Source organism: Microchirus variegatus (genome assembly GCF_963457635.1).
Source record: "Microchirus variegatus genome assembly, chromosome: 3".
Lineage (NCBI taxonomy): Eukaryota > Metazoa > Chordata > Actinopteri > Pleuronectiformes > Soleidae > Microchirus > Microchirus variegatus.
The window spans coordinates 1480110-1502139 of record NC_139804.1 but is presented as its reverse complement, the minus strand read 5'-3'; the positions used below and the strand labels follow the sequence as shown (position 1 = coordinate 1502139).

At 37.1% G+C, this 22030-nt stretch overlaps 1 protein-coding gene across 1 annotated transcript; it reads left to right on the top strand.

Annotated features, from left to right (window-relative positions):
* Window positions 1–3321: 3321 nt before the first annotated feature.
* tsr1 (TSR1 ribosome maturation factor) lies at window positions 3322–19019 on the top strand. Its single transcript, XM_083885977.1, has 15 exons — window positions 3322–3455; window positions 4627–4730; window positions 4812–5040; window positions 6059–6193; window positions 7926–8380; window positions 9460–9604; window positions 9752–9933; window positions 11907–12130; window positions 13034–13193; window positions 14449–14559; window positions 14709–14841; window positions 15643–15759; window positions 15864–16007; window positions 17298–17372; window positions 18817–19019. The coding sequence occupies exons 1-15, from the start codon at window positions 3338–3340 to the stop codon at window positions 18996–18998; spliced, it is 2514 nt and encodes an 837-aa protein (XP_083742103.1). The 5' UTR covers window positions 3322–3337; the 3' UTR covers window positions 18999–19019.
* The last annotated feature ends 3011 nt before the right edge of the window (window positions 19020–22030 follow it).

The window sequence follows — 22030 nt, the reverse complement described above, 5'->3', positions numbered from 1 at the left end:
AGGAGTGTATTGCTGCCACACATACAAAAAAGTGGGGTGGTCAGTATTACGTTATTTCGAGATAAGATGATTTCTCGTTATAACGAGAAACTATCACGTTATTTCCAGATAAGATGATTTCTCGTTATAACGAGAAACTATCACGTTATTTCTAGATAAGATGTCTTCTCGTTATAACGAGAAACTATCACGTTATTTCGAGATAAGATGTTTTCTCGTTATAACGAGAAACTATCACGTTATTTCGATTTTGAGATATGATGTTTTCTCGTTATTTCTCGTTATAACGAGAATCTATCACGTTATTTCGAGATGAGATGTTTTCACGTTATAACGAGAAACTGTCACGTTATTTTGCGATACGATGTTTTCTCGTTATAACGACGAACTATCACGTTATTTCGAGATACGATGTTTTGACGTTATAACGAGAAAACATCTTATCCCGAAATAACGTGATAGTTTCTCTATATAATGAGAAAACAATGTTATCTCAAAATAACGTGATAGTTTCTCGTTATAATGAGAAAACACCTTATCTCGAAATAACATGATAGTTTCTCTATCACGTTAATCCGAGATTAAATGTTTTCTCGTTATAACGAGAAACTGCCACGTTATTTCGAGATGTGATGTTTTCTCGTTATAACGAGAAACTATCACGTTATTTTGAGATAACATTGTTTTCTCATTATATAGAGAAACTATCATGTAATTTCCATTTCGAGATATGATGTTTTCTCGCTATAAAGAGAAACTATCGCGTTATTTCGAGATAAGATGTTTTCTTGTTATAACAAGAAACTGTCACGTTATTTCGAGATACGATGTTTTGACTTTATAACGAGAAAACATCTTATCTCGAAATAACGTGATAGTTTCTCTATATAATGAGAAAACAATGTTATCTCAAAATAACGTGATAGTTTCTCGTTATAATGAGAAAACACGTGATAGTTCCTCGTTATAACGAGAAAACACCTTATCTCGAAATAACGTGATAGTTTCTCTTTATAACGAGGAAACGATGTTATCTCGAAATAACGTGATAGTTTCTCGTTATAATGAGAAAACACGTGATGGTTTCTCTTTATAACGAGGAAACACCTTATGTTGAAATAACATGATAGTTTCTCTTTATAACGAGGAAACACCTTATCTTGAAATAACATGATAGTTTCTCGTTATAACGTAATATTGAGCACCAATTTTGATTTTCATCAACTTTGTTTATTGGCTTTTATTAGATTGTCAAACTTTAAAGGACCTTGAATACGTGGAATGGAGATTTAAATGCGATCATTCACACGCAGGAAATTGAAGGATTTCAACGGAACCCACATATTTTAGCATTAGCGACTTAGCATTTGATTTAGCATTAGAGCTGAGTGTTACATGATTCACCTTGAGGATCGTCAGCTGTAGGTTTTGTTGTTGTCGCAGCGAGAGAATTCATCTCCAGGCCTTTGGAGGAGTCAAAGTGGAGACGTTGCATCAAACCACATGGTATGAGTGATCTTTGAAAAATGTGTACTTACATCATACTTACACACTCTGTCACCAGTAGTATGATTCTTCTTTCTCCTGCAGGCAGAGCATGATAGTCCACTATTGTTCACTAATTCATTCTGTGTTGGTGGGGTCTGTGATACATGATGTAAGAGAAGAAACAAACCCCTGCAGCCACGCCGCCAACGTCAAGTTTTCTGCATCGAAACCTCACAAAAGGCCTTTTCACAGTCGGGGGGGGGGAGCACAGGTGTGACTTATGAAGTGATTTGTTTTGAGCCCTGAATCTTCATCACGACCTGACTGAAGACTCTTTAACGTTCTTCTGTTTTACGCTCTGAAAAACGACAGCGTCGCACTGATTTTAAGGCTGTTTTCCAGATTAGCGTCCACATCAGACAATGCCACATGTGACTGGTGCTTCATGTGTGTGTGTGTGTGTGTGTGTGTGTGTGTGTATGTGTGTGTGTGTGTGTGTGTGTTGCACAACTTGGGAAGTTTTTTTTTTCCAGGAAGAATGGAGTTCCCAGGAGGTGTAAGTGGAACTGCATAACAAAAAGCAGAAGAGCCTGAAACTGAGTGGTAACTTTTCATTCCAGAGTAAAACAAATGAATCAGCAAGAAATGACCTGATGTTACGGTGGCCCTGAGGTGCAAAACACAAACGCATATCACAAAATACAACACAAATCAAAAAACACAAACGCAAATCACAAAACACAAAAACATTAACTCAAAACGGAAACACAAATCACACAACGCAAAGACAAAAGCAGAAAACACAAAAACATTAACTCACAACGCAAACACAAAAGCAGAAAACACGAAAACATTAAAGATGAAGTAAGTAGTTTATAGTGCCATCTAGAGGAGAGGCTGAAATTTACAACAAAGAACCGCTCCTCTGCTCACCCCCTCCCTTCCCTGAGCGCTACGGTATCCTCAGCTGGTCAAATGTCGTCCTCGTTGTCTTTCTCCATGTCAGCAGATGATGACTTCCTGCTACAAGTAAAGAGACGCTTGATTTGTTTTCTCGCGTTTGTCCTTACAGGCTCCGGTAGAAACATGGCGTCTCTCTGCTAACAGTGGCTATGCAACCGCGGCCCGCGACCATGTTATTTTACATGACTTTTTGAAACACTACGAAAATGAAACAAAAACTATTATACAGCGACTAGACAATGCAGGAGCACATAATATGTATAAAATTGTGGATTTTGGGTCATATAAACCCATAAATATTACGCAGTGTCCCTTTAACTCACAACGCAAACAGAAATGCAGAAAACACGAAAACATTAACTCACAACGCAAACACAAAAGCAGAAAACACGAAAACATTAACTCGCGATGTTGATTTGTAATGATTTGTTCATACATCTATAATAAGTTTGAAAATAAATGCTCATGAGTGACGAATAAATAGTTAAAACCTGCTTTGTCGTAATGTTTAAAAAACTAAATTTTTTGTAAATTTTTATATATAATTTATTTTATATAATTATAATAATTTAATAAATACATAAATAAATGATTGAATTAATACATTACTGAATAAATGGCTTCTGTATTTATTTATTAATTCATTCAAAATTAAATTAAATTAAATTAAATTAAATTAAATTAAATTAAATTAAATTAAATTAAATTAAATTAAATTAAATTAAATTAAATTAAATTAAATTAAATTAAATTAAATTAAATTAAATTAAATTAAAAAGATGTCCCACACAACAACGTGTTGTACAACCTTTTATTTTGAAGGATCTACTCACCGGGGAAGGCGGAAGCCGGAAGTAAAGTGTCGGAGTCACCCACGTTTTTAAAAATGGTGGCGAACGAGGAAAAACAACAAGGCCACAGAGCCGGCGTTTACAAACAGAAGAATAAAGGACACAAACATGGCAAGCACCGGACGAAAGGCGAGATTGAGAGAGAAAACAAAGGTAAGACACGTGACACGTTATATCACAAAAGTACGAGTGCCTGTAATGGCCGGCGTTAGCCCGTTAGCTGTGTGGCGATAGCTTGTGGCGATAGCTTGTGGCTCTGCACACACACACACACACTCACACGTGTTGAAATTTGACTGCGACAAATACAGTAGCATAAGCTGTCGCAAAAAAGTAAACTGTGTAATTAGCATTTGACGCATTTAGTGTCTATTAATCTAGGAAAATTATTACAAACACGTGTGTCTCTGTTGGATTGCACTGTACTGACACTATAAAATATATATTATAATTATATAATAATAACAACAACAAAACTAGTCATAATACGTCTTTTAAAATACTATTAATTCAAATAAATGCTGTTATTACTCCTTTTACATAGGTGTTTTCGTCTTTACCTAATGTATACATATACATACATGTGTGTGTGTATGTATATATATATAGATGTATGCATATATGTATATGTGTGTATATATATATATGTGTGTATATATATATATATACATATATATATATATACATATATATATATATACACACATAGACACGTATACGTATATATATATATATATATATATATATATACACGTATATATATATATGTGTGTGTGTGTGTATATAAATATTCACATCTTAAATAATATATATTATATATATATATATATTCTGGTTTCTTTGCTCCATAAACCAAAGACGTTATTAAAACTGAATTATTTTGGTTTGTGGACAAAAAGAAGACTTTTGAGAACATCGTCCTTTCGGGGTTCGACTAACACGATCAACTTTTTTTTAAGGTTTTCTGACTAAATGGCTCAAATCAATTAATCGAGAATATAATGAACAGATTTATAGTTAGTTATTTGCAACTCTAATTATTAGGACAACCTCTGTGATTTTTCAGCCTCTTAAATGTGAATATACTCCAGTTTTAAAAGTGACATCCCTATTCTCTTTTTTTCCTTTAGGAAAACAGAGCTTTTCCTTCAGCTCATTTAACAGAGCTGAAGGAAAAGCTCTGTTAAATGACTACATATCAGTTTCACCCAATTGTTTCTCGTTCTCTGTCTAATTACGTAAAATCTGAGCCTTACTATATACATGTTTTGATTTGATTTGTATTGCAGTTTTAATTGTAAATCTATGTACAAATGTCTCGCAGGGAGAGTGTCTGTGACGACTCTCACCAAAAAACAGAGGAAAGAGCAGAGGAGAATGGACAGAAGACACAAAGCCAGCCAGCTGCGCAGGAACAAGAAAGACATGGTAACATTTCTCTTCGTCTTTATAATCACTTCTCAGTTCTCTGGTTCGCGTCTGGTTAACGCAGCGTTGTTTTTTGTCCAGGTCCTGGCAGAGAAGCGGCGTTTAGGCAGCAGGGACGGTCCTCCTCACCTGGTCGTCGTGGTGTCGCTGCACGCCGCGGTCGACGCCGCCGCCGTGACCAAGCTGCTGCGCGGCGAAGGAGCCGGAGGCGTCGTGCACCAGGAGAAGTGCGTCACGGGCGTCAGCGACAGCTTTGGCCTGATTCTGCCTCGATTCAAACAGAGGTTGACCTTCTTGAGCCAAAGCACTGGTAAGAACGGAGCGATTTTTACCGTCATTTCCAGACTGTTGCGCGCAAAACGAATGTGTACATGTATAAGCTGCACTTGCCTATAAGCCACAGGTGTCCACGTTGTTCGGACCGTCTGCTTTTATTACCTCTGAAAGCTTTTGTCGTCTTTTTGCATTCCCTCAGTTCTTCGCGCTGCCGTCTCCAACGTCTCACCATCGATTCATTGAGGCCAAGCTTACGCGCAGCATCTCTATTTCCCTCTTCGACAGTCCGATCGATTGCTTTTATTACTTAAAGGTGCATTATGTAATAAATCTAAATCAACTGGCCATAAAATCATCCTAATATGTCACAGAGACTCAGGAATAATGTTCCTATAACAAACTGAACTCACCACCAACAACAACAGTACAGACAAAATATTTGCATTAAAAAAAATATTTTGCAGACTGCAAATCACGTTTATGTTTTGAAATCATGTTTTGGCGTCATGTGGCGCCACCTACCGCCGTCTACCAATCGTTGCAGTCAGTAGAGTCTCAGCTGCCGAGCAACAACGGGTTGCCAGTTACGTCAGAAAACGAACCCTGAAAGACCTCGGTATTTTGAATTTGAATGTAGTAACTGTTTTTGGCCACATTTTTACATAGGGCGCCTTTTCAAGCTGCATCATATGCATTTCTTCGTGTGTTTTCCACGATGAGGGTGTGTGCACGATGCGCATAAATGGCTAGTCAAAAACACACTCAAACTAGCGTCTTCTTCGGCGCATTATCTCTTCCACCCGGTCAGTCTCGCTCTTGCGCTTCCTGCTAGAGCGCCCCCTGGAGGCCGTTAGCCTGTAAAAATGTATAGACTAGCCGCATCGTTATATAGGCTGCAGGGTTCAAAGTGTGTGAAAAAAAAAATAGCGTCCGGTAATTAAAGTAAATATTGTTCTGGCTTGTAAAGATTGATTTCAAAACCGTTATTTCTACTGTTGCTACTTGGTTTTTCCTCCCTGTGAAACATTTCCCTCTCACGTGTGTTTGCTCAGCTGACCTGCACGCCCTGCTGGACGTGGCAAAGATTGCAGACAGTCTGGTGTTCGTGTTGGACTCCACTGAAGGCTGGGACAGTTACGGAGACTACTGTCTGTCCTGTCTGTTCGCTCAGGGCCTCCCCAGCTACGGTGAGTGGAAACACCGATGCACAGCCACCACCAGCACAAGCACAAGCACGATTACTTCAATTTGAGTCCTCGCCGATACTGAGGACTTAATGATGCCATTACAGCCAAAAAATATGTTAGGGCTGCAACGATTACTCGAGTAATTCAAGTAACTCTTTAATTCCGATCTTGTGTGTTATGCGGCCTGTTCAGCGCAGGGATCGTTGTTCCACACGGACCGTTTTAGCAGACGCACACCCAGCTTTCAGCTGGCACGATGACGGGCAGAGAAGGCAGAGAATGTCTAAAGGGTGGGACAATTTCACGCTTAAACAAGAAGCCAACAAGGTGCAATGTAACCACTGTACACTTTTAAACTCATAATTTTGACTTTTATCTCATAATTTTGACTGTTTATCTTATAATTCTGACTTTTTATCTCATAATTTTGACTTTATATCTCACAATTTTGACTTTTTATTTTATAATGACTGTTTTTATCTCATAATTTTGACTTATCTCATAGTTATGACTTTTTATCTCATAGTTATGACTTTTTATCTTATAGTTATGACTTTTTATCTCATAATTTTGACTTTATCTCATAATTTAGACGTTTTAGCTCATAATTATGACTTTTTTATCTCATAAATATGACTTTTTTCATCTCATAATTTCGACATTTTATCTCATAATTTTTACTTAAACAAGAATCCAACACGGTGCAATGTAACCACTGTAAACTTTTAAACTCATAATTTTAACTTTTATATCTCATAATTTTGACTTTTTATCTCATAATTTCGACAGTTTATCTTATAATTCTGACTTTTTATCTCATAATTTTGACTTTATATCTCATAATTATGACTTTTTATTTTATAATGACTTTTTTTATCTCATAATTTTGACTTTATCTCATAGTTATGACTTTTTATCTCATAGTTATGACTTTTTAGCTCATAGTTATGACTTTTTATCTCATAATTTTGACTTTTTATCTCATAATTTTGACATTTTATCTCATAATTTTTACTTAAAGAAGATGTCAACAAGGTGCAGTGTAACCACTGCAAACGACAGCTGTCGTAACACAGCAACACGTCCATAATGATTCAGCCGATGGCATCGAGTTGCTAATGCTAACACTGCCGGCAAGGCTGTGTCATTTCCATTATGTATTATTTGATTTGATTACGCAAAATGATTAGTATTGATTTTGAAAACAAATTGTATTTGCCTCACTTTGGCGGTGAACGAAATACAACATTAGAGACTCTTTAAGCATTTACAGTCTCCTCGTCCTGAGGATGATTCCTTTATTTTTCTCAGACCATAAAAAAGGACTAACCCAAGTCCTTTTGAAATGGCTACATTTATATTAACAAACATATCCAATCCAACTTTAAAAACAGCTGAAACAAAGTGCTGTACATCACAGATAAATAAATAAAATGAATAAAACATACAAACGTGTGACCTAATAGACCTAAGAACAAACAATAAAAAATAATGTAGAAAATATAAAAACAACACAAATAAACAGGTCATACAATAAAACTCTAAAAAAGATCTCATTCTGGGTCGAAAGCCAAAGAGTAAAAATGGGTTTTAAGATTAAAAAAAGCGTAAATATACATGAACTGTAACTGAAAAGTCAGGACGATGATGCAGATTTGTTTTGGGGAGCCAAACCCGGTGATGAGACTCGCTCGTCCAAACCTTTGTGTTTTTATTTTGTTTTTCCTCGTAGCGCTGGTGTGTCAGGGCGTGTCCGATCTCCCCGTGAAGAAGCGCGTGGACTCGAGGCGAGCGCTGGCGAAGATCACGGAGATCCGTTTCCCCGACGCTCGCCTCTTCCCTCTGGACTCGGAGCAGGACGGCACTCTGCTGCTGAGACACCTGAGCACTCAGAGACAGAGGAAACTCGGCTTCCGCTCCAGGCGATCTCACCTCCTCGGTCAACACGTCACGTTCGCGCCCAACAGCGCCGCCGAGGGCGCGGGAGGAGGCGGAGACACCGGCTTGGGGACGCTCCGCGTCTCCGGTTACGTCCGCGGTCGTCCCCTGCGGGTGGACAGACTGGTCCACATCACGGGACACGGAGACTTTCAGCTCAGTCAGATCGACGCGCCGTCAGATCCACTTCCTGTCAACGCCACGTCCAGAGCAGGAAAACCTGGAAGAGGAGGCGAGGCCGACATGATGGTGAGAGTCTTTTTCTTATTACACGGATTTTAATCTATCCGTTATTTAATGACTATACAAGACGCTTTTATCTTCAACCTCCTGAGTTCTCTGTCCACATTTATCTGAACTCGCAGTCAAACATGGATGATGTCGTGGTCAAAACCAATCAAAGACAGAGAAGGGGGCGGGTCATCGTTTCTGATTGGCTCTAATCCAGATATTCTTTTCTCGTAAAACATAAATTAATCCTGTTGTAAAAGCCATTAATCTGTTTTATTGTAAACATGAATTAATCCTGTTTTTGTTGTAAACATAATTAAGCTGTTTTATTGTAAATATAAATTAATCCTCTTCTAAAAGCCATTAATCTGTTTTATTGTAAACATGAATTAATCTGTTTTATTGTAAATATAAATTAATCCTCTTCTAAAAGCCATTAATCCGTTTTATTGTAAACATGAATTAATCTGTTTTATTGTAAATATAAATGAATCCTCTTCTAAAAGCCATTAATCTGTTTTATTGTAAACATGAATTAATCTGTTTTATTGTAAATATAAATTAATCCTCTTCTAAAAGCCATTAATCCGTTTTATCGTAAACGCCAATTAGTCCTGTTGTAAAACCATTAATCTGTTTTATCGTAAATGTGACTTAATCTGTTGTAAAAGGCATTCATCTGTTTTATAGTAACCCTAAAATAATCTGTTGTAAAAGCTTATAATCTGTTTTATCATAACCGTAAATTAATCTGTTGTAATAAGCATTAATCCGTTTTATCGTAAAACCTAAATTAATCTGTTGTAAAAGCTAATAATCTGATTTATCGTAAACATAAATTAATCTGTTGTAAAAGGCATTAATCCGTTTTATCGTAAACGTAAATTAATCTGTTGTATAAGCCATTAATCTGTTTTATCGTAAACATAAATCTATTGTGAAAGCATTAATATATTTATTCGTAAACATAAATTAATCTGTTGTAAAAGGCATTAATCTGTTTAATCGTAAACATAAATTAATCCTGTTGTAAAAGGCATTAATCTGTTTTATGGTAAACATAAATTGGATTACCCTGTCGTGTATCTCCGTCTCAGGACTCAGGTGAGGACGAGGCTCCAGTGCGAGTGTTGATGACGGCAGATGCCTCCTGCAGAGAGAGTCTTCGGGCTGAGGCTGAGGTCGATCCCATGGACGGAGAACAGACGTGGCCCACAGAATCAGAGCTGCTGGAGGCTGAAGGTGACCTCACATTATACTCTTTTCTTCTTCTGTATGCTGGATTATAAAGTTCTCCCTCCTCCCTCAGCTGTGACTCTGTGATTCACTCAAACCTGGAACATAAAGACAGTCGTGTAAATGTCTCTCTGCTGCTTGTGTGTCCTATAGAGGCGAGGAAGACCAAACGAGTCATGAAGGTTCCTAAAGGAACCTCAGATTACCAGGCCACGTGGATCGTTGACGACGAGAACGATCAGGTCGATGAAGATAGCAGCGACGAAGACGACGACGACGATGACGACATGATGGACGAGGCAATGGAAGGGGACGATGAGGAGAATCACTCTCAGGTACAAGTTTAAGTACTTTTTAGGGTCAGTTTTAGCCTTTGTTACAGAAGGTGGAGACAGCAGGAAGTGGGAAGTTACGCATGATACACCTGAGGTCCTCGACCCAGTGTTTTACTCACTGATTTATCTATCAAAGCTCATACTTTAGTATGTCGTCCAAAATTAGACAAAAAAGTAAGATAAAGAATTTTGTCCAATATTTTACAAAAAAGTCATACTTTTGTATGTTGTCCAAAAAGTAAAAAAAAGAATTTTGTCCAAAATTTGACAAAAAAGTCATACTTTTGTATGTCGTCCAAAATTTGTCAAAAAAGTAAAATAAAGAATTTTGTCCAGAATTTGACAAAAGTCATACTATAGTATGTCATCCAAAATTTGAGAAAAAAAGTTAAAAAAATTTTTTTAGAAAAAAAAAGATTTGTCCAAAATTTGACAAAAAAGTCATACTTTTGTATGTCGTCAAAAATGTGTCGAAAAATAAAGATTGTCCAAAATTTGACAAAAAAAAGATTTGTCCAAAATTTGACAAAAAAGTCATACTTTTGTATGTCGTCCAAAATTTGTCAAAAAAGTAAAATAAAGAATTTTGTCCAGAATTTGACAAAAGTCATACTATAGTATGTCATCCAAAATTTGAGAAAAAAAGTTAAAAAAAAAAATTGAGAAAAAAAAAGATTTGTCCAAAATTTGACAAAAAAGTCATACTTTTGTATGTCGTCAAAAATGTGTCGAAAAATATAGATTGTCCAAAATTTGACAAAAAAAGATTTGTCCAAAATTTGACAAAAAAGTCATACTTTTGTATGTCGTCCAAAATTTGTCAAAAAAGTAAAATAAAGAATTTTGTCCAGAATTTGACAAAAGTCATACTATAGTATGTCATCCAAAATTTGAGAAAAAAAGTAAAAGAAAAAATTTGAGAAAAAAAAAGATTTGTCCAAAATTTGACAAAAAAGTCATACTTTTGTATGTCGTCAAAAATGTGTCAAAAAATAAAAATAAAGAATATTGTCCAAAATTTGACAAAAAAAAGATTTGTCCAAAATTTGACAAAAAAAAGATTTGTCCAAAATTTGACAAAAAAAAGATTTGTCCAAAATTTGACAAAAAAGTCATACTTTTGTATGTCGTCCAAAAATTGTCAAAAAAGTAAAATAAAGAATTTTGTCCAAAATTTGACAAAAAAAAATCTTTCAAAAATTTTTACAAAGTCATAGTTAATTATGTAACCCAAAATCTATCTTCTCTGTGGAAGAAAATGCTTGAAATGTATGAACTAAATCAGTTTATTAGATCAAATTCCCTGTATTTAGATGACTGAGTTCGTCTTTGTTTATTTAGCTGCGTCTCGTTGCCGTAGCAACAGTGTTGGACGGGACACCTACGTGACCCGCGGTGGGTTCACCTCGCTGTTTGTTTGCTCCGCAGTGCTCGGCCGCTCGCGCCAACAATAGTGTTTGGTGTTGCGAGAGTCCCGGGAGAGAGAAGCCTCCCCACTTCCTGTCCTGTGAAAAGAACTTCCTGTCTGGACGAAAGGGAGGAGGGTGTGTGTGTGTGTGTGTGGGGGGGGGGTGGTGGTGGAGAGTCATCCATTGAGGGTTTATTACGATCAGTGTTTGTTTGATGTCGGGGGAGGTTAGCGCGCAGGAGTGCGTATTTCTGAGAACGAAACAATAGAGGAACATTTGCTTCAAATGATTATTCTGATTATTATTATTGCAGCAGCAGCAGGAGCAGGAATGTTGTAAAGGTTGTGTATCAGCCTCATGCTGAGCCATTTCCCCTCCTGTGTCTGGATCCCCGTGTAATTTGTGACTCATTTCCAGATACAAACACTTTATTTTTCTCCGACCTAATTCCAAGAGTCTGGAGACGCTGGGCGTCGTTCTGTGTGGACACATTTAAATTTATGCAAAATAAAGGATTCTCAGTTTTATATGCGGCGTTTCTTGACTGGTTTTCTTGCTGCTCAGGATCCTGGTTCCTGTGGATCAGAAGGTGAAGATGATGATGAAGAGGAGGAGGAGGAGGAGGAGGTGGTTTGCTCCACGGAGCGAGTCGGAGCAGACCAGCGTTACGACGAGCACATGGACGAGGCCGCAGAGCAGGAAGGTCTGAGGCGATACCGTGAGGCTCGAGCCAATGAGATGTTCCCTGACGAGGTGGACACGCCCCTCGACGCCACCGCCAAAACTAGGTCAGTTGTGACGCACACACGATCACACGCATCTGCCGTTTTTGGGAGACCTAAATATATACAGCATTTAACTCTTAAGAGTTCCTTAAAAAAAAACTGACTAATTTGTTCCTCGGGGCAAAAAATGTGCTCGAAATTCATATCCTCTGCCAAATTGGAGCTTTATTCGCTCGACGCGGCTAAAATGGCTTAATAATAAGAAACAGAATGGCAGGAACACTACAGGGTGAAAACCAGGGAACCTCATCACAGATACTTGATGATTTCACCATTTAATCAAATAAAATGTGTATATATATACCATTGGTTCTCAAAGTGCGGCCCGCAGAAACATTTCTGGCGGCCCCGCAATGAATTTCAGTTGATAGTTTTAATCCAGGAGCTACTAAGCTTGTTAAATGTTTATTGGACGTTACTGGATACAGACCAATAAGTGTAAACACAAATACTGGGTATTTACCTGGTTTCTATATGGTGCATTTTAGTGTATTATTGTGTTATAAGCTGGTAATAAGCAGGTAGCTACAGCCCCCAATTACTAGCTATTTACCCAGTAAATATATGGTAACAGAAATGTGTTACTTGGTATTAACCTGTAATTAGAAGGTAAGAACAATGGCCAATATACTGGGTAATTACCCAGTTATTATAAAGCGTTATTATATTAATGCTTATATTACTTAACGCTAAACTGTAGAACTGCAATCTGGTCATTAAAATTATTACAAATAGGATTTATTTCTGTTTTTTTTGTCTTTTTTGTCCTTTGGCGGCCCTCAGTCCAATGTTGGGCTCCTAAATTGGCCTCAGGTATCAAGACTTCGAGAACCCCTGATATATACTGTTTAGTTCAGCCCTGAGAAAATGTGTTTTAAACGTGTTTTATTCATGGTGTGTCTCTAGGTTCCAGCGTTACAGAGGTCTTAAAAGTTTCCGCTCCTCTCCCTGGGACCCGATGGAGAACTTGCCCCTGAACTACTCGCGCATCTTCCAGTTTCAGAGCTACGAACGCACTCGCCATCGCATCCTGGCCGAGACGGCGGCAGAGGAGGAAGGAGCCATGGTATTAAAACAACAAATGTTTTCATGTATTTACTGCGCTTTGTCTTAAAGCTCCCATAGAACTGGAAGTTCCAATTAACGCTGTTTTTTTTTCCGTGTGTATCTGCGACGTTACCTCGTTTGTGAAGCCCTAAAGTTTGGAAACTGCTGAGAAGAACGCTGGGTTTTATTGTATTCTCTCCTAGTCGGGGCACTAGTCCGGGCACATCCGGTTGCGTACATTGTACCGCAGAAGAAGAACGTCCGTTGTGGAGGTGTTTCACAGTCGTGACGTAAGGATCTCGTCTAGTGAACAGCGGATCCTCCTGGTCCGGGCACTAGTACAGGCACTAGTACGGGCACTAGTCCAGGCACTAGTCCGGGCACATCCGGTTGCGTACATTGTACCGCAGAAGAAGAACGTCCGTTGTGGAGGTGTTTCACAGTCGTGACGTAAGGATCTCGTCTAGTGAACAGCGGATCCTCCTGGTCCGGGCACTAGTACGGGCACTAGTACGGGCACTAGTCCGGGCACTAGTCCAGGCACTAGTCCGGGCACTAGTCCGGGCACATCCGGTTGCGTACATTGTACCGCAGAAGAAGAACGTCCATTGTGGAGGTGTTTCACAGTCGTGACGTAAGGATCCCGTCTAGTGAACAGCGGATCCTCATGGTCCGGGCACTAGTCTGGGCACTAGTCTGGGCACTAGTACGGGCACTAGTACGGGCACTAGTACGGGCACTAGTCCGGGCACATCGGGTTGCGTACATTGTACCGCAGAAGAAGAACGTCCGTTGTCGAGGTGTTTCACGAGCGACAGTGTCTTCAGGGTCCGATTCCGGGTCAAAGATCGTAAAAGGGAATGCGGCGCGGAGTCCTGACGAAGCCATTTTTAAACATTGTTTAAACGATGTTTTGATAATGAGTAGCAGTGCATCCACCGTTCCAGAGGGGGGAGCTGCGCTTCTGAGAGATGACGTGCTAATTACGTCACTTCCAGGTATTGGCCAATCACAAGACAGTTGGGAAAGCTGTAGTTGGCTGGCCAATCACAACACAGTTCTGTCTTCTCGGGGTGAGATTTCAGTCTGAAACAGCGCGGCTGATGAGAGCTTCAGTGAGGAGAGATTTCTATCGGAGGTTTTTGACCATAAAAACAAGTTAATGTATGCAAGTGTACGTCCATAACTCACATATATGTGCGATGGGACCACTCTATGGGAGCTTTAAGAGGTTTCAAACGTGTATCTTCATCATCATCGTCATCTTGTTTCAGGTGGGCTGGTACGTGACGCTGCACATCGCCGACGTTCCTCTCTCTGTGATGGACAGCGTTGAGTCGGGCAAACCTCTGGTGGTGGTGTCGCTGCTGCCTCACGAACAGAAGGTGTGACCCACAGAAATGACGATATTCTAGATGTTCTTAAATGTCCAAATCCATTTGTCCGCCACCCTGAGGAGGAACCGTTGCTGGTCTTCTTCTCGTATCGTGACTAAAAACCTCTCTTATCTATGCTGATGATTGCTTCTTCACAGATGTCCGTGATGCACGTCCTGGTGAGGAGACATCCCAGCAACACGGAGCCCATCAAATCCAAGGAGGAGCTCATTTTCCACTGTGGATTTCGGAGATTCAGAGCCTCGCCCATCTTCTCTCAGCACACGTCAGGTACAACATATGAACCTCGACAGACACAACTTGTTTTATAGATATAGAAATTAATAGTAGTCGGCGTCGCCCTGAACGAGGATCCATTGAAAATATTTGTATATCTCTTAAGGAATAATTTTAATGAATTTTTGAAAATCAGGAAATGATCCATTTGCCCTGATGCACTGTGACAGTGAGCTGACTTTCTTCTCGAAAACAAAAAGTATCTCGGAATGACTTGAAATTTTACACAGTAACAGTCGGCATCGCCCTGAACGAGGATCCGTTGAAAATATTTGCAAATCTTTTAAGGAATAATTTTAATGAATTTTTGAAAATCAGGAAAACAAAAAGTATCTCGGAATTACTTGAAATTTACCATCATAATATTCGCCATCGCCCTAAACGATGATCCATTGGAAATATTTGCAAATCTCTTAAGGAATAATTTTAATGAATTTTTGAAAATCAGGAAATAATCCATTTGCCCTGATGCACTTTGATAGTGAGCTGACTTTCTTCTCGAAAACAAAAAGTATCTCGGAATGACTTAAATTTTACACAGTAACAGTCGTCATCGCCCTGAACGAGGATCCGTTGAAAATATCATCAAGGCAAATGGCTCATTTCCTGGATTTCAACAAATTATTTAAATTATTCCTTAAGATGTTTGCAAATATTTTCAACGCATCCTTGTTCAGGGCGATGCCGACTATTATGATGGTAAATTTCAAGTCATTCCGATATTTTCCTGATATATTAAAATTGTATGTAAACAGATAAGTGATCAACCTGTTGTGTTCTCTTCTTCTTCTTCAGCTGACAAACATAAGATGGAGCGTTTCCTCCGAGCAGACGCTCCCGCCGTGGTGTCCATTTACGCTCCTATCACATTCTGTCCTGCAGGCGTCCTGCTCTTCAAACAAAGAGCTGACGGTGAGGTCATCAGCGATTAACTTTCTCATTTACGTATTCAAATATTCTCCACTTCATGTAATCGTGCTCCTGGTTTGTTGTCCTTGTTGTCCTTGTGTCTCCAGGAGACATCCAGGACCTGGTGGCCACAGGAAGTCTGCTCAGCTGTGACCCTCAGCGCGTCGTCCTGAAGAGGATCGTCCTGAGCGGACACCCGTTCAAGATCAACCGACGCTCTGCTGTTGTTCGTTACATGTTCTTTAACAGGGGTGAGTTTTTTTTTTTTCCTCCTTAAAACTGCTCTGAACGACTTCCTTTATGATCATTTTAAACCCTTTAACAGATTTTCCAAACATAATAACACGAAATATGCAATATTTTCCATATACGATGTGTTCATAAAATGTCCTTTGGAGGGAAAACAAATTTTTTTTTTTTAATTTTGTCTAAAAAAGAAATATACACTCGGCACCTCAAGGCCAAAAGTGCTATTTTTCACTTTTAATTAATAAAATAATTTTAAACAACATCATCCATGATTATGAAAACTAAATATATTCATCCATTTATAACACATCACTGCCACATTTTAGTCCTAAATCTGCTCTGAACTACTTCACATTATTCAACTTTCAATGCATTGTTGTTTCTTTCTATCTAGTCATTATGAAGTAATTTTTAATCTTTAAATAGCATTTTTTCAAACACTATAACACACGTTTTTTATGATTAAAAAAACACAAAAAGTGCAGTATTTTCTATACAAGTAATACAGACTTTAACATGTCACCAATAACTGGCAACATCATGAATATTTTTCTTTATGTGTAGTTTCAATTTTGAAAAATAACTCAGCACCTAAAGTCCAAAAATGTCCAATCTGTATAAACTGCTATTAAACTAAAAAAAAGAAGTTATTTTTCACTTTTAATTAATACATTTTTTTAACCAACCTCATGAAAACTAAATGAATTCATACATTTATAACACATCGGTGCCATATGCATTATTTTCTATAAACTGTGTTAATAATATTTTCTTTGAAGTGTTGACGCACAAAAACCCTTTTTCTTTAACCCAAAACATTAACGTTTTTGTTTGTTGCATCACTTTTAAAAAAGAACTCCACTTTCAACATCTTAAGGCCAGTTATTTTTAACCAACGTTATGAAAACTAAACTAATTAATCAATTTATAATGGATTAATATATTTATATTGGGTTTGATGGATTACCAGGGAAATGACATCAATGCCAAACTGATTAAATTGGGTCAAAATGATGTTGAATTGTAAAATAATGTATACATTTGAGAGCAGGACCTGAAAGTGAACGCACAATAACATGGAATGCATGATTTATATTTAATGATGGGGTGAAAAATTAGTTTTTTAATGTTTCATTTTTTTATACATGTTGTATTGACACAAGTTTTACATTTTAAAGTATCACAAAAAAACAGATATACTTAGCAACAGCATGCAATTGTATATAAAACATTTTCATCATTGTTCTGAAATGTTTGACTGTTTTTGTGCGTTTTTCCCGTCTCTGTGACAGACGACATCATGTGGTTCAAACCCGTGGAGCTGAGGACAAAGTGGGGTCGTAGAGGTCACATCAAAGAGGCTCTAGGTGAGAAAACTCTAAACTAATCTGAATTATCACATAAAAACACCTGAAGTAAAAATAGTTGGAATGGTGGAAACAGTGGAGGAGTGTGTGGTTTTCATCAGAACCATTCTAGCCACTGTAGTACATATGCCAGGCCTGTAGGTGGCGATGTAACACTGCCCCAGAGAGATTTTCACACTCAGGAACTCTGTTTTTCCAAATATGGAGTTTCTTGTGCTACCAAAATGTTGATAAAAAGCCAATTAGATTAAACACAATCTTTATTATTTAATCTTTTGGTTCATAAAATGTTGAACAAACCTGGAAATGGGGTTCTCTGATGGTCAAGTTTGAATGATTTATTGTTTATGGAGCAAAGAAACCAGAAAAATATTCACATATAAGAAGCTGACAGAGCTGAGAACTTTATAAAAAAAAATGTAGTAATTGATTTATAAGTAATAGAATTTAGAGTAGAGACATAAAACTGAAGTTCACTGATCAGAAAATGATCAATAAAATGTTGATTTTCTTTGATAAAACTGTTTTCGAAGCTTAAAAATATCACAAATTGTCTTAGAAACTTTATTTTCCACCTAAAAACTCTCCTCATTGTTATATTTCTTTATCAGTGACTTCATTAGTTACTTCTTCATGAATCAATTGAGTTATTTGGTTCATAAAATGTCAGGAAATGTTGAAAAATGTTGATCGAACCTGAAAATTATATTCTCAAATATCTAACCATCCACAATTAAAGTTAAAATTCTCATTATAGCTGAAAAAAATTGAGTAATTGATTTATGAGTGATAGAATTTAGAGAAAAACTGAAGTTCACTGATCAGAAAATGATCAATAACATGTTGATTTTCTTTGATAAAACTGTTTTCGAAGCTTAAAAATATCACAAATTTATTTTAGAAACTTTATTTTCCACCTAAAAACTCTCCTCATTGTTTTTTGTCTTTATCAGTGACTTCTTTAGTTACTTCTTCATGAATCAATTGAGTTATTTGGTTCATAAAATGTCCGGAAATGTTGAAAAATGTTGATCGAACCTGAAAATTATATTCTCAAATGTCTAACAATCCAAAAAGTTAAAGTTCTCATTATAGCTGAAAAAAATGTAGTAATTGATTTATGAGTGATAGAATTTAGAGAAAACTGAAGTTCACTGATCAGAAAATGATCAATAACATGTTTATTTCTTTGATAAAACTTAAAAATATCTAAAATTCTCTAAATTTCTTCATTATTTGTCTTGATAAGTTACTGTCGACTTTTTTCTTTCAATTTAAATGAATCAATTGAGTTGTTTGGTTCATAAAATGTAGAAAAATGTTGGAAATGATGAAGAAACCAGGAAGTTTTCACGTTTTAAAAGCTGAAAAACCAGATTAAATGTGTTGTAATTCTTGTTTTTCCCCTCTGTCTAACTCATTTATTTATATTTCTCTCCCTCAGGAACTCACGGTCACATGAAGTGTGTGTTTGATAACCAGCTTCGTTCTCAGGACACAATCATGATGAATCTGTACAAGCGAGTGTTTCCTCGCTGGACGTACGACCCTTACGTGTCCTCGTCCTCTCCCTGGGAGAAGAGAGAGGACGCTGCTGTGGACATGGACGACCTGGACATGGACTAGTTACACATCAGCTTTATGCAAATAAATCTATCATTGTCATCCAAAATATCCTCTTCTTCACATATTTATTGTTATTATACTGAATTGTATTAGTTTTTCTTTTTGATCGTATGTTTTCTACAATTATCTTTTTGCAGTAATCATGGTTGATTGGATTTTTATTCATTAGTATTGAGCGAAATAACTCAACTTCACACAATTCACATATTTCACGGGTTATTGACTTGAAGAGCTCAATATCGCCCCCTAACGTTGATAAAAGCAGCTCTCGATGTTCAGCAAATTTGACTTCGTAATACACCATCAAATTTAGTAAAATGTAAAACAATGAAACAAAGACATTCAACTCTAATTTATGAAACTTTTCTTGTTGAAAGGGAAGAACTCTGCAGCTCGGGTCAACAAAATTTGCTAAATGATATATTCTGTCACTTTCAGACTGTAAAAGTAGAATAAAACTGACTCAAATGTAAGTTCTATACAAACTAGAGTTGCATTCAAACACAGAATTACAAAATACCTACTTCTACCACACTTTCAAGACGTTTTTAGCTCGTTAGCTGGTCGTAAAATGTTAAATTAAGCTTTAATGTTTTATTAAAACAAAGGTGGATATTTGCATTTTTTTTTCTTTTTTGGCCCAAAAAATACGAAAAATTTCCAAGAATTTTTTTTTTTTTTATATACATTCTTAGAAACCTATTTTTGGTTTATTTGTTAAAAACTCACAATCACAAACTCTGTACTATTACTTTGTAAATACTACTACGAGTACTGATGGACGTATTCGGAAGTAAACCTGACATTTGACCGATTCTAAATAGTTTGGAAATAAACAAAAACATCGACGTCTGCACTGGAAAAACACTAATAATAAAACATCATGTTTTATCTACGTTGTAAAGAAGGAAGCTTTGTTTTTAAATTTAGAGTTTACTGTAAATGAGAGGACGATGTAGCTGCTGAGCCTGATGTGACCACTAGAGGGCAGCATTTATTAAGAATGAAGCGTTTCCTCCGCTCAGCTGTTTGGATCAGTGTGTGTGTGTGTGTGTGTTCTTGTATTTGTTTCCTCTTTTTTCCTGTCATCATGAACAGGACCAGTAGAGTCCTCATGGAGACCAAAACCTGGTCCTAATGAGGCAGAACATCGTGAGGATGAGGTCACATGTTCCACTGAGTCTCCAGGAGATGAATGTAAGTCCATGTAATGTTTGTGTTTGTACAGGTTTTGGTTCATAAAGGGTTTTATTTAAGAGTTTAAATCAAGTTAAACTTTATTTCTATGTTGAATTTGTGCAGATGAAGACGGAAGAGACAGAAACACTGACCCTAAAGGTCTGAAATTATGATATTTTAATGACATTTTAATGAAATTAACCCTTCAATCAGGACCAGATAGTGAAAATTTAAATATTGTATTATTTAAGTAACACTAAAATGGTTTTAGTTGCAGTTCTTTTTGGAATATTTAACATTTTCTGCAACTTTTCCAGCACAGAACTGAATTTTCTGAGAAAACAAACCTGGTTTTAGTGGTTGTATAGTTTTTATTTACTTACAAACTAGTTTATTATTGTCTTATACCAGAGTTTCTGTTTCTTTATTTATTTATTTTTCTCCCTCCACAGGAGGTCAAACGCCTTTTTTTTTCTTCGTATTTACTCACGATGTTATCTGTGAAACTTTGAAAGAAAAAGTAGAAATAATAATAATATGATCATGATTTTTATAGTAAAGAAAAAACAGGAAAACGCTGACTCAGCATTCCTGAGTAATTCAAAACGGAGAAAAATGAGCTCAGGAAACTGTAATTACCTAAATAACCACTGAGGTTCTGTTATCATCAGCGTAACTTTGTTCTTTTCCGTGTTCCTCTTCGATGATGATGATGTCACATTTATGTCAAATAATGGACAAAATTGTAAAATAACAACAAATCTGTCAAAACCCGTGAGATTTCACTGAAATTAGCTATTTACGTAGCACGGAATCAGGCGCTAGTTTGTTAAGTGTTTAAGCTTCAGTTAAGGGTTGAGTTAGGTAAGATAAGGGTTGTGATCAGGGTTATATTTAAGGGTAAAAGCTTCCAGAATCTGTGTGTGTGTGTGTGTTCTTGTAGTTGTGGCATACTGAGGACCAGTGAGGGGTTTTTAACCAACAAAGTGAGGTCATTTTTACGTAGTGAGGACATTTTGGCCGGTCCTCACTTTGTTTTCATTGAAATCACTTCCTTACGTTGCTGTAACATGCTATACTCAATTTGTAAAAAAAAATAAATTCTAATTTTGGACAACATAGTCCAAAATTTTTGACGTTTTTGTCAAATTTTGGACCAAAAATTTTGGGTCGAATTGTTTTTCCACATTTTGGACGACAGTATAGTTTTTTGTCAAATTTTGGACCTAAAATAATAATTAAAAAAAAAAAGTTTTCCAGCCCTTTTTGCTCTGGGAATCCACCTGCAGACATTTTATGGTACTGCAACCAGTTGTTCTTTGTCGATGTCATTCATGATATAGATATTTGTAATTGTGTTGAGTTATAAGGTGGAAATGCTGGTCCTCAGAGTGCAGCAAGTACAAGAATGTGTGTGTGTGTGTGTGTGTGATTGACCAGATATGGACGGCTGTAACCACGGCGACGCTCGGGTCAATCACACTCTTGACATCAGTCGTATGTGGAGTCCGTTTGAAGCGGTTCTGCGTCGCTTCAGCCCGGAATGACTTTAAAACAAATCTGGAGCAAATCATTCGATAAAGTTTGCGATAATGAAACCACTTTAATCATGGAGAGAAAATAAGAGAAAAAGAAGCAGGAACTCCCAGGTCGTTTCTGCTGTTTCAGCTCAGTCTCCACATGGGGACAAATAGCAGGAAATACAACATTTATTTTTGCGTTTTAAAAAGTCCAGAGTGTAGAATTAAGCAGAAATTAAAGGTTTTTTTTTTAAAGGTAATTTTACTTATTTTATATATTTACTGAATTCCTAATGAAGGAAACTCACTGTCATCGTACAAACATGGCTACGT

What these genes read in the sequence shown, in the direction of transcription:
- tsr1 (XM_083885977.1), top strand. Translation starts at nt 3,338, where the DNA reads ATGGTGGCGAACGAGGAAAAACAACAAGGCCACAGAGCCGGCGTTTAC. An exon ending in GATTGAGAGAGAAAACAAAG is followed by an intron (nt 3,456 to 4,626) that starts GTAAGACACGTG and finishes AATGTCTCGCAG; the next exon opens with GGAGAGTGTCTGTGACGACT. An exon ending in TTACATGTTCTTTAACAGGG is followed by an intron (nt 16,008 to 17,297) that starts GTGAGTTTTTTT and finishes TCTCTGTGACAG; the next exon opens with ACGACATCATGTGGTTCAAA.